We start from the raw sequence: 11,770 nt of genomic DNA on the forward strand, positions 1-11,770 counted from the left end.
AGGAACACGATTCACCAAAGCATTGAAAAAAATTGCACCTAATCATAAATTCTTATGACCAGCTTAAAAATTATCTGTTTGAACTATAACAACAATCACAATCACCCTTATTCTTGTTTTCGATCGAATGGCATTCGTTCGAAAGTTTTGCAATTTTGCATTCTTGTTTTCGTTCGAACGAACGAGAGGCGTTCGATCTTTCGAACATCGTTCGTACGAACAAAAAACTGCATTCCCGTTTTCGATCGTAAGTATTTTTTCTATGGACTGACAAACGCAAGTCTATTGCTGCGAATGATGATCGTTTAAAGCAATTGGAATTGAATGCAGATGCTGCGGAATTCGTTAAAAGGGCCAAAAATGGAAAAAATAAGTTACGAAATTGCAAAAGGGGCCCGTTTAGGCTGTGGTTAAAATAAAAAAAATTGTTCATAATTATTAGATTTGATCGAATTGACCCAAATGTTTCAGACATTTTAAGCCAGTATATGAAATTTGTGGTGGTTTCAAAAGGAGGGTAAAATTATGGGATTTTTCTGGAGCAATTTTGCAAAACAAAAATGTAAGATTCGAAGAAGTCATTTTTATTTAAACTAAATTTTAATTTTTTTTGTTTATCGGAGTTTTGCCATGAAACTTATCCCTCCTTCGTCAGGGCGGCTCCTCAGAAGCAGCCCCAATCTCGACCGGTCGCAGCTGCTGCAGCTGATGTTGGATTCGTTTTATTGGGTCGACTTGCTCGTTGCCCCGATTTATCCGGTTCGGTCCAGCCCGCCAGGCGCTAGTCAAGGCATCATTCCGAATAGCCAACTTTAGTTCACAAATGATGATTCTTAAGTTATGTGGTCCCGTACGGTGTTTCCGATCAAGCATCGCTTCACCCGGCAGGGCACCGGCTCCGGCTCGTTCTGCATAAATGCGCCGATAATTCGACTGACCGGAACTTGAAGACCAGCCCGACATTGCCTCGAACTGTCCATCTGATTCGGCCAAATTTTCACAATACTTCAAAGAAAAACATTTGTTTACATGCTTGACTCGTGATTTTGACAGATGATTGCTAGATCTCTAGGCTTCGAAATTTCTTACTTCATCTGGTAACACCAAAACCGAAAGTATCGCATCCGAACGAAAACAAGAATACCTTTTTCGAATTCGATCGAAAGTATCCGTTCGAACGAACGACAGATACGTCGTAAACGAGAATAAGGGTGAATACCTCCCTTGGTTGAGTTTCCAATAAGAAAGGTAAAAGCTCTGCGACAAAAAGCTCGGATCGATTGGAATCGATTTTGACAGTTATTTTGCTCGATTGGAATTTTGTGTTTCAGATGTCACTTCTCTTATATACAGGTTCACTAATTCATGCCACTAAATGGGTGGTATGAAAAAAACTTAGTAATTGCTTTTGCTAAACTGAATCGAGCAGTCGAGCAGTCGCTTAAAGCAATTGCTTCGGTTGTTATGAATAAAGTTTTTTTGACAGCTGTTTTCTCAGTCAGGAGCTTTTACTTTTAGAACAAGCTAGTTTGGTATGAATAAAGCTCAAATCTGAAGCAATTGCTCGACAAATCTCATAGTAATTGCTTTATTTTCTAAGCATGCTCGGTAGCAGACTTTTCCAATAAAAAATTCTTTAATAACGTCATGAACTTATCAAATTAGCAATATTTCGCTTCAAAACAATTCAAAAAGGTATTTTCAACATGGATAAAGAAAAGTCGAAGTGATAACCCAACTTTTTTCATATTCCTGTCGTTGTATAAAATCATTCGTCTAAGATGACAATAAACAAATCAATAAGTAAATATTCCAAAATTTAAAAAAAATCCGGCTTTAGTGGAAGAAGTCCCAATTGGCTCAAAGTAAGAAATAAATTATAATAAGATTATACAGATCTCTCATTTTTATATAATTTTTTTTATAATCCTAAGATTTAAAAAAAAATCTAAATTAAAATGCCCGCCTATTGCCTATTTTTTTTATACATCGGATTATCCCGATCCGAATACATGTGGGAGAGCTTATTTTATTTTTATTTACATAGTATACCGTCTCACGACATAACTTGACGAACATAATTCCTATAATTCACTCGGTCCATGGCAACCGTTCTCCAATTTCTCGGGCACCCCACGTTCGCCAGATAACGCTCCACTTGGTCTAACCACCTCGCTCGTTGCGCTCCCGCTCGTCTTGTTCCTACCGAATTCGTAGCGAACACCTGTTTTGCAGGACAGTCGTCCGGCATTCTCGCAACATGTCCCGCCCAGCGTATCCGGCCAGCTTTCACCATCTTCTAGATACTGGGTTCACCGTAGAGTCGCGCGAGCTCGTGGTTCATCCTTCGCCTCCACACTCCGTTCTCCTGTACGCCGCCAAAGATGGTTCTTAACACTCGTCGCTCGAATACTCCGAGTGTACGCAGGTCCTCCTCGAGCAATATCCATGTCTCGTGCCCGTAGAGAACAACCGGTCTAATGAGCGTCATATACAGGTTACACTTCGTGCGAGGGCTAAGTCTTCTCGACCGCAGTTGCTTGTGGAGTCCATAGTAGGCACGACTTCCGCTGATAATTCGCCTCCGGATCTCACGGCTGGTGTCATTGTCTGCGGTCACCAGTGAGCCGAGATAGACAAAGTCTTCGACTATCTCCAGCTCGTCGCCGTCGATCGTGACCTTGTTATTACTGGACAAGCGGGTTCGGTCGGTCTCGGATCCACAGGCCAGCATGTACTTCGTCTTGGACGTATTAATCATCAACCCAATCCTTCCTGCTTCGCGTTTCAGTTTGCGGTAGATCTCCTCCACCGCCGCAGATGATCTGCCGACTATATCAATGTCATCGGCAAAGCAGATAAGTTGACAAGATCTGTTGAACAGCGTGCCCCGCATTTCGCCCACCGCTCGTCGAATAACACCTTCTAGCGCCACGTTAAACATCATGCAAGATAGACCATCACCTTGTCGAAGCCCCCTGCGCGATTCGAATGAACTCGACAATTCACCCGAAATCCGCACACAGCACTGCGTTCCATCCATCGTCGCCTTAATCAGTCTGATCAGCTTCCCGGAAAAGCCGTTCTCGTCCATGGTTTTCCATAGCTCGTTACGGTCGATCGTGTCGCATGCGGCTTTGAAGTCGATGAATAGATGGTGCGTAGGGACTTGGTGTTCCCGGCATTTTTGGAGGATTTGCCGTAATGTGAATATCTGGTCCGTCGTTGACCGTCCCTCCATGAAGCCGGCCTGATGACTTCCCACGAATCTGTTTGCTTGTGGCGTTAGGCGGCGGAGTAGGATTCGGGACAACACTTTGTAGGCGGCATTGAGGACAGTGATCGCTCGGTAGTTCTCACAGTCATATTTGTCGCCCTTCTTGTAGATGGGGCATATTACCCCCTCCTTCCACTCCTCCGGTAGCTGTTCTATGTCCCAGATCCGGACTATCAACCGGTGTAGGCAATCGGCCAACTTGTCCGGGCCCATTTTGATGAGTTCAGCTGCGATACCATCCTTCCCAGCCGACTTTTTTCTATTCAGCTGGCGAATGGCTTCCTTAACTTCACCCACCGTTGGGAGTGGCTCCTCTACGTCGTTGGCTACGCCGGCGATGTACCTTCCCCCACCGTCTAGATCTCCTGCATGTGCGCCGTTCAGGTGTTCATCGAAGTGCTGCTTCCACCTTTTGATCACCTCACGATTGTCCGTCAGGATGCCTCCGTCCTTATCCCGGCACATTTCGGCTTGCGGCACGAAGCCTTTGCGGGTTGCGTTGAGTTTCTGATAGAACTTTCGTGTTTCTTGGGAACGATGCAGCTGCTCCAGCTCCTCGAGCTCCGACGGGTGCCTCTTTGCACTACTGCCGCCCGCGCGGCATTCTCTTCGTCCATCACCCTCCTACACTCCTCGTCGAACCAGTCGTTCCGTCGAGATCGCTCCACATAACCGATGACGTTCTCCGCAGCACTGTTGATGGCTGTCTTGATGGTATCCTAACAGTTCTCGAGAGGGGCTTCGTCAAGCTCGCCCTCTGCCGGCAGCGCTGCTTCGACCGATTGCGCGTAGTCTGCCGCGACATCAGGTTGCTTCAGTCGCGCGATATTTAACCGAGGCGGGCGCCGGTTGCGTGTGTTGTTCACTACGGAGAGTTTTGGGCGCATCTTCACCATCACCAGATAGTGGTCTGACTCGATGTTGGCGCCTCGACAGGATCTGACGTCGATGATGTCCGAGAAGTGCCGGCTGTCGATCAAAACGTGGTCGATCTGTGATTCCGTTTGGTACGGTGATCTCCAGGTGTACTTGTGTGGGAGGCGGTGCTGGTAAAAGGTACTACGTACGGCCATTCGTTTGGAGGCGGCGAAGTCAATAAGTCTGAGGCCGTTTTCGTTGGTCAGCTGGTGCGCACTGAACCTTCCAATTGTCGGTTTAAATTCCTCCTCCTGGCCGACCTGAGCGTTAAAATCCCCGATGACGATCTTGATATCATGTTTTGAGCAACGGTCATATTCACGCTCCAGCTGCGCGTAGAATTCGTCTTTGTCGTCACCGGTACTTCCAAGGTGAGGGCTGTGCACGTTGATATGGGAGAGCTTATGATAAATATTAAAGTTGAACCATTTTTTGTTTGACAATATTCGAATATGTATTAATTTTTCTTTAAACATCAACATACGAGCACGCACTAACAAAAAATTCCGGTCGTTCTTACACCCACCACCCGCTTCGTCGACTTCAAGGCTACTTTAGCCGTACTTTTCAATTTTCTGATCGTCTTCTTTCATTTTACTTTAGAAAACTTCAGATTCTGCTGGTTGGATAGCTCTATTTTTCGAAGCAAAAGCTATGTTCTAAGACTTTAGTACACATCCGCTAAGCAAATGTTTATTCATACCAAACTAAGCAAATGCTTTGGACTTTTGCTTTGATTGATTTCGAGCTAAGTAAAAGCTACCGAAGCAATTGCTAAACCTCCAGCTAATTCCAGAATTCCTGCGCAAGACGCTATACGCACCATCAAAACCAACATGTGGTGGACATGGGAAAACAAGTGGCGTTCAAATCAATCATTCCTAAGGCAAAACAAATATTCACCATCAAAATATACAGACCGGAAATGTCCCTCGGACCAACGTGTAATAACAAGATTGAGGATAGGCCATACAAGACTAACCCATGCGTACCTGTTCGATAGAAGTTCTCCGCCTATATGTCAATTCTGCGGCGTCCAAACTACTGTGCAGCATATTCTGACCGACTGTCATGGATATAAAGAAGCCCGTGAAAGAAACAACATTGGGAAGTGTTTTTGAAATCCTCAAAAATGATGAACCATGTGAAAAATCGCTAATTAAATTTCTTTTTTTTTGTGATTGATCAGAAGTTCTTGTGATGTTAGGAGCTTAGGAGTTTTGCGTTGAAGTGGTCAATCACTTACCAAGGTGATATTCCATGCCACGTTACCCTTATCCCCAATTACTCAGCGTGAGATTTGTGGAGGGATGGCGTACAGCCGGTCTCCGCAAAACAAATCATCACATGTGCTGCACATCCTTTCCCCCTATCGACTACATGGACTTGGCCGGCGTCGTTATTGGTTCATGTTAAAGATGGAGATTCTCAAAATTGGACAGTGAGAATGTGTCGCTTGTTCCCAGCACCTTTCATTTGGTTCATTGTCCAATGTTGATTATCTCGAGCCAATCACGGAGTGCAACCATTATGCCATTGGCCAGGAGGGGCCGCAGGTGGACCGTAGTTGATCAAGCTCAAGCAAATAAATTTGCAAAGATTTTTTCACGTGTGAATAATTTTTGCAAAACACAGAAGTTTTTTTTCAGTGTTGAACCGCTTCGCAATTCGCGTGCACTGTGGCCGGCCTTCAAAAACGAACTTGCGAAATTCATCCGGTGAATGAATATTTCGCTTCGCATTTCGCTTCGCGCTCACTGTGTTCGTACCCATATGTAGTGGCCGGGAAACAACAACATATTATAGCGCCAGCACTAAATTTAACTTCGGAAGTCCGGACTTCCGATCCCGAACTTACTTCCGAACTTTTGACAGTTGTTTTTAAAAAAATAACAGTGTATTATATGCAACGTTGCCACACATAAATGTGTATCCACCAGAGTATCTCTACATACATTAAGCGGGCCACAGACTACACAACATTGGTACAAATGCGATGAAATTAGATGAAATTTTGTCGCTGTGAACACGATTTGCATCGTGTATGGCACTGCTTGTATGAGCGCCCAAACGGTTTGAGTAACATCGGTTGGGATCGAAATATTTTGTACAAACCACCACCCTCTGCCGGGGTGGAAATGTTTTTTTTGTTGCTTTTGCTGTTTTCGCCAGAAATCGTTTGTGTTCGCGTGAAATATACTCTTACGGGCAAGAATGAGATACACAAACGATTCAAATGAATTTGTGGCAACGTTGATTTGAAAATTTCTTGGCGCACGCTTAAATAAAAGGACTCAATGTGTTTTGGTCGGAAGTCAGCCATGATGCCATTTCACTATAGACACTATAATTTCATATAGTCTGGCAAAGAGAATGACGGGAGCCAATCGAACTGTCATTCGCGCGGAGCCAATCGAGCAAACTTTCTAAATATTGGAAAACCGTGGTTGGAGTATTGAGATTTACAAAGCTTTTCTGACGTTTTTCTAACATATACTTAAGTTATTTATCATAATTTTTACTATTTTTGTTCACCTATAGATTTTAATGATTGAAATATTTTTCAAAAGCGATTTCGAGTTGAAGTGACAAAAATAGCATGTAATTTACGAATCTTAGAAACTATTTTTTATTTTGCTACTGGAGAGAGTTATGAAGAGCTTGAACATTATCATAGAATGCTCGATTGGCTCCGCGCGAATGACAGTTCGATTGGCTCCCGTCATTCTCTTTGCCAGACTATATGAAATTATAGTGTCTATACATTTCACCAACGACGTTTATAATTTTTTTATCTAAACGCACAGTAATGTCAATTTGTTCCACCGCTCGAGTTCGCATTGGCCGCGTTCGCCAATTCGCATCGCTCTCACTATGTCATCGGCCTAACATCACCCACTTTTGAAGAAAGGTTCCCTCGAAGAAGGTTCCCCGAAAAAGGTTTTTCCGAAGAAGGTTCCCCGAAGAAAATTTTCCCGAAGAAAATTTTCCCGAAGAAGGTTTTCTCGAAGAAGGCTTTCCCGAAGAAGGTTCCTCGAAGAAGGTTTCTCGAAGAAGCTTCCTCGAAGAAGGTTACCAGAAGAAGGATTTCCCATAAGAAGGATTTCCCATAAGAAGGTTTTCTCGAAGAAGGCTTCCCCGAATAAGGTTCCTCGAAGGTTTCCCAGTAGAAAGTTTTCCCGAAGAAGGCTTTCCGAAGAAGGTTTCCCCGAAGAATGTTTTTCCGAAGAAGGTTCTTCCAAGAAGCTTTTCCCTAAGGTTTTCCCCGAAATCAATAATAAGCGCTAAACTTGAGCGCAATGGAAAGCGGATCACCACAAACGCTGATTTCAGGCAGCCCGTTGGAGCGAAAGAAGGCGCAAATCACGACACGGCTATAGAATAAAATATGGTGTCCGGTCATAGACAACTTGCATTTTTTTTTAATTTTCCTTGTTATTCTTATATATTCTCTTCTGTTCTGCCGTTGGAAGCATAATTGTCACATGGTGCAAAAAGCAAAGCGAGAAAAACGCAATCAAAGTTTCACAAAAACACTTTGCTGTTATCGCACAGTTTCGCAATTTTTGACTTCAATGCCATAGATCTCTATTATTCCTATCATTTGACTTCAATGCCGTAGATATTCCTGTCATATGAGCCTCGATAATTTTTTTTTCGAAAATAAACTGTTTTTTCAATGAAAATCCTTGTGTGACATTTATGCCGCGAAATTCTACGAATAGTCGAAAAATGGACGCATTTTGTCACACCAAGAACATTCTCCCAGTAAGTAGTTGTTTGTTTTGGTATTTCGTGTGTGGCTCTTGTGTTTTATTCGTGAATGGAAGCTTAAATTGCAAACATCAGGAATAAAGAACCGTTTCCTACAGATGAGATAGTTTTTCCTAGAGCCCTCTGATCATTCGCAAGTATCGCGTACATTTTTCGTATTCCACTTAATTTTTTATTGGAAGTAGAAGAGTTTTGAGATGTATTGGAAAAGAAAGTGAATAAAAATCTGAAATCGTTTTTTTTATTACACATGTTAGAAGTTGAAAAACCGCTTAACTGGGCGGAGGATGGTAAAATTTTACTTTCGTATACTTCCCGTGATGTCATACATTCATCAAAATATATTTAGGTATTTATATTCTACGTTTCATATTGGTTTTTTGTTATTTATATTTCCAGGGTTGCAAAATTTGTAACCAAGAGTTCAAACAGAAGATCAACCTCCATCAACACATCTTGGAGAGTCATCCCGAGGTTGAAAGGAACAAGGCAAGTTCTTCGTCTTCCTGTAAATCATGTCAACAAACTTTCGACAATCCCGGTCTGCTTGGAGAGCATTTAAAAAATTACGATTGTATAATTTTTATTCTATGCTGTTCGTGTGGAGAACGTTTCGATAATAATTCAAAACATGTTGATCACGTTCATCAGTGCCGTTTGCTTTCACAAACAGTAGGACAAGATGAATACGGATATGATGTGTTTGATCAGGAAGGCGTAACGTCGTCTTCCCAATTGCGGAATCCTCAGAATTGCCCAGTTTGCAATAAACAATACAATAATGTGAGTTTAAACTAGAATAGTTATTTGTCGATCGGTCATTTGCTAAGTATAACTATACTTTTCAGTATTATAACGTATTGCGTCATATGGAAGCAAAACATCCTAATCAGTTGCCTCAAATCTATCAGTGCTGTAAATGTTCTGAAGGATTTCCCAGGCAAACGGAGCTACGAGATCATATGCAAAGCACACATGGTGAAAGTGCTTCAAGACATTCAAAGCAACAGAGTTCCGTTCAGGAACAGGTTTTAACGGGCAATAAAACACGTTTCAGTTGCATGGAGTGCGATAAACCATTTTCTCAAATGGGAGATTGGATTGATCATCAACATTTAGAACATGGTAGTTTTATATGTTTAAAGTGTGACTTCCGTTGTAACACCCGGGATCCGTTTATCAAACATTGTTTTAAAGACCATAATAATTTCACTCCTGTTACAAAGGTGCAGCTCTATTCCTGTCAGCAATGTTCAAACACCTACAGTTCTATTGACGCTTTGCAAGGACACATAAAGGGACAACACACAACGAAGGTCGACGATGTGATAAACCAAAAAAACGAAGAAAAAGATTTGGTGAAAGTATCCAATTCATCAACCGGCAGTGGTTTAGATGAAAATAACAGCATGGCTGTACATCGTAAAACTCTCAACTGTGGGTTGTGTGATTTTGTTTTGACAGATATCGATGCTCTTCGTCAGCACATGAGCGAAATTCATGGAATGGATAAAAAGTTCTTCTACTGCAATCAGTGTAATGCGAAGTTTATGAACGATAAAGGCCTTCGTGTTCATTTGTTCCGCCAACATGGTATCCGTGATGATATACACGCCAATAATTTAGGTATATCCTTACTGAACCCATTAACTTTCATACATCAGGGTGCACTAATAGCTGACGAAACGGTAGGGATCGATAGTGCTCCAGCAGCATTCGAATGTCAAGTGTGCCATACAGTGTATATGACGAACGAAGACTTAAATACTCACACTCAAGCCGTTCACAGCAATTTGGAGAGGTAAACAATTATTCTTTTTTAATCGTATAGCTATATCTAACAATAGGATCTTCATTATTTGAAATATTATGAAGTAATCGATCCGATTCCTTTATGATTGATAAATGTTAGTTTTTTCTCTCTTTCAGACTGCCGGAAACCAGCGCACCACAAATTCAGTTATGGTTTCAATGTCGCTATTGTTCCGAATGCTTCAACACCAGTAAAAGACTCAGTATGCATATGAATACGCACGAAGAATATGATCAAACCGACCATTCTTGTAAAGATTGTGGAGGTGTTTATAGTACTAAAAAATCTCTCTGGGTCCACCGGTACAAAAAACATCCTAAAGTACCGAACCCATCAAGCTGCGAATTGTGTTCAAAAACGTTTTTCGATAAAACAGAGCTGTCCTATCATTCCTTACATGCGCATAGCGAAACAACTGTCGGTAGTAGGAATGCAGACAATTTACGTATCTCTTCTCTCGACGGTGGTCAATCATCACGTGCTCCTCCAGGCCGGACTCAAGAGGAAGCTACCTATCAGTGCGATATGTGTCAAAAGACTTTTCATATTCTGAACGCTTTGCAAGTGCATAGGGGCTGGCACTTTCGGTCACCAGATGGAAGAAAGGTTCGCAATCCAATTGACATATGGCAACCAGATCAATTAGCCCCGAGTAAAGTAAAGCGGCTGTCACAATCTCATCGCTCGCCGTCTACTTACGCTATAGCAGGTGTAGTAAACATTTGTTATTTTCCAATACTTATGTTTTATTACAAAATTTGAATGTAATACGTTCAGCAGACTTTCAAAATGATTACATATTTTCAAAATTGCATATTTAAGACAAAAGTGCTTGATAGTGTAGAAGCTATTTCACAAATTATCTAAATATGTACACATTATTTTATTGTAACAAGATAAATAATCCCCAGTTTCTTCTCTAATTTTTAGCTGTTGATAAAAGTCATAAGCACGCGGAGGCTGAAGTACAACTTAACGTTAAGCAGTTGAGTGGTTCTGAATTGCCAAATAATAACAAATTGAACGAGCGGTCTGATATGCAAAAAGCGATTGAAGAGAAAAATTTCAGTATGAAAACTGAGCAAAGGTAATATAGCGAACGTAGCAAAAGTAACTTTTGTTGAATGATTTTAAACATAACTATTTTAGGAACGTAAACGAGTTTGAAGATACAGATGAAACTAAGTCAAAGTTCGCAGAACACAACCACATGGAAAGCGCGGTTTGCTCGAAGAGTGAGGTTGCAAATATTTCACAATACTCTTGTGAGTTGTGTCTATTACATTTTACATCGGCAAATGCACTTCGACAACACGTGTCAGAACATTTCGTCAACGGTGGATTTGAGGCCAGTATTCAAGTGTCCAACAAAGCGAAAGAACACAGAAGCAGTCCTACAGATTCAACAAGCTCGAGCATTGGAAGTAGCAGCAGTGACACGTCTAGTAGCGAAGACACATGTGATACTGAGAAAAAGGTTGAGCATCATAATGCTAACGTACGTTACAATCCCAATACGTAGGTGACTCTTAAAAGTCTTCACGGAAATAAAATATTACTAGGTTGGTACCCACGTTCATATCTCAATTTCCTTTAGATATCTTCGAATTATCCACTTGTTCTGTTACTCGCGCATTTGCTAACACCATGGATCCGGAATACGGTTTCAAAGATTTAAAAAACATGTTTATTTTTCGGCTGGAATTTTTAACCACAAGCAACAACTTACAGATTTCTCATTTATTCTCAGTGAAATCACTGATAAACTAAAGAAAAGTAATATACATGTGATAATGGGGCTTATTCTGCGAGGCGAGTGACGTGAAGTGACTTGGTTTTTTATAGTCACCGTATTCTAGCAGGCGAATGCCGTGACTTGAATGAACTTTTGGTGACTTGAATGAACTTTTTTTACTGTCACCGTATTCTCAGAGGCGAATGGCGTGACTCAAGTCGATGCCAAGTGACTTTTGGAGTCGTAACCTATT

General features: G+C 41.7%; 1 protein-coding gene across 2 annotated transcripts in view; it reads left to right on the top strand.

Annotated features, from left to right (window-relative positions):
• The window catches only part of LOC129749786 (zinc finger protein hangover), a 78,487-nt gene extending 67,132 nt beyond the window's left edge, over nucleotides 1-11,355 (top strand). For both annotated transcript variants that reach the window (XM_055744870.1, XM_055744878.1), the window contains 5 exons: nucleotides 8,369-8,752; nucleotides 8,818-9,770; nucleotides 9,899-10,491; nucleotides 10,713-10,869; nucleotides 10,932-11,355. In XM_055744870.1, coding sequence (XP_055600845.1) covers nucleotides 8,369-8,752; nucleotides 8,818-9,770; nucleotides 9,899-10,491; nucleotides 10,713-10,869; nucleotides 10,932-11,304 — 2,460 coding nt within the window. In that variant the 3' untranslated portion in view covers nucleotides 11,305-11,355. The remainder of the gene's footprint in view (nucleotides 1-8,368; nucleotides 8,753-8,817; nucleotides 9,771-9,898; nucleotides 10,492-10,712; nucleotides 10,870-10,931) is intronic.
• The last annotated feature ends 415 nt before the right edge of the window (nucleotides 11,356-11,770 follow it).

This window comes from Uranotaenia lowii, chromosome 1 (genome assembly GCF_029784155.1).
Source record: "Uranotaenia lowii strain MFRU-FL chromosome 1, ASM2978415v1, whole genome shotgun sequence".
Classification (NCBI taxonomy): Eukaryota; Metazoa; Arthropoda; class Insecta; order Diptera; family Culicidae; genus Uranotaenia; species Uranotaenia lowii.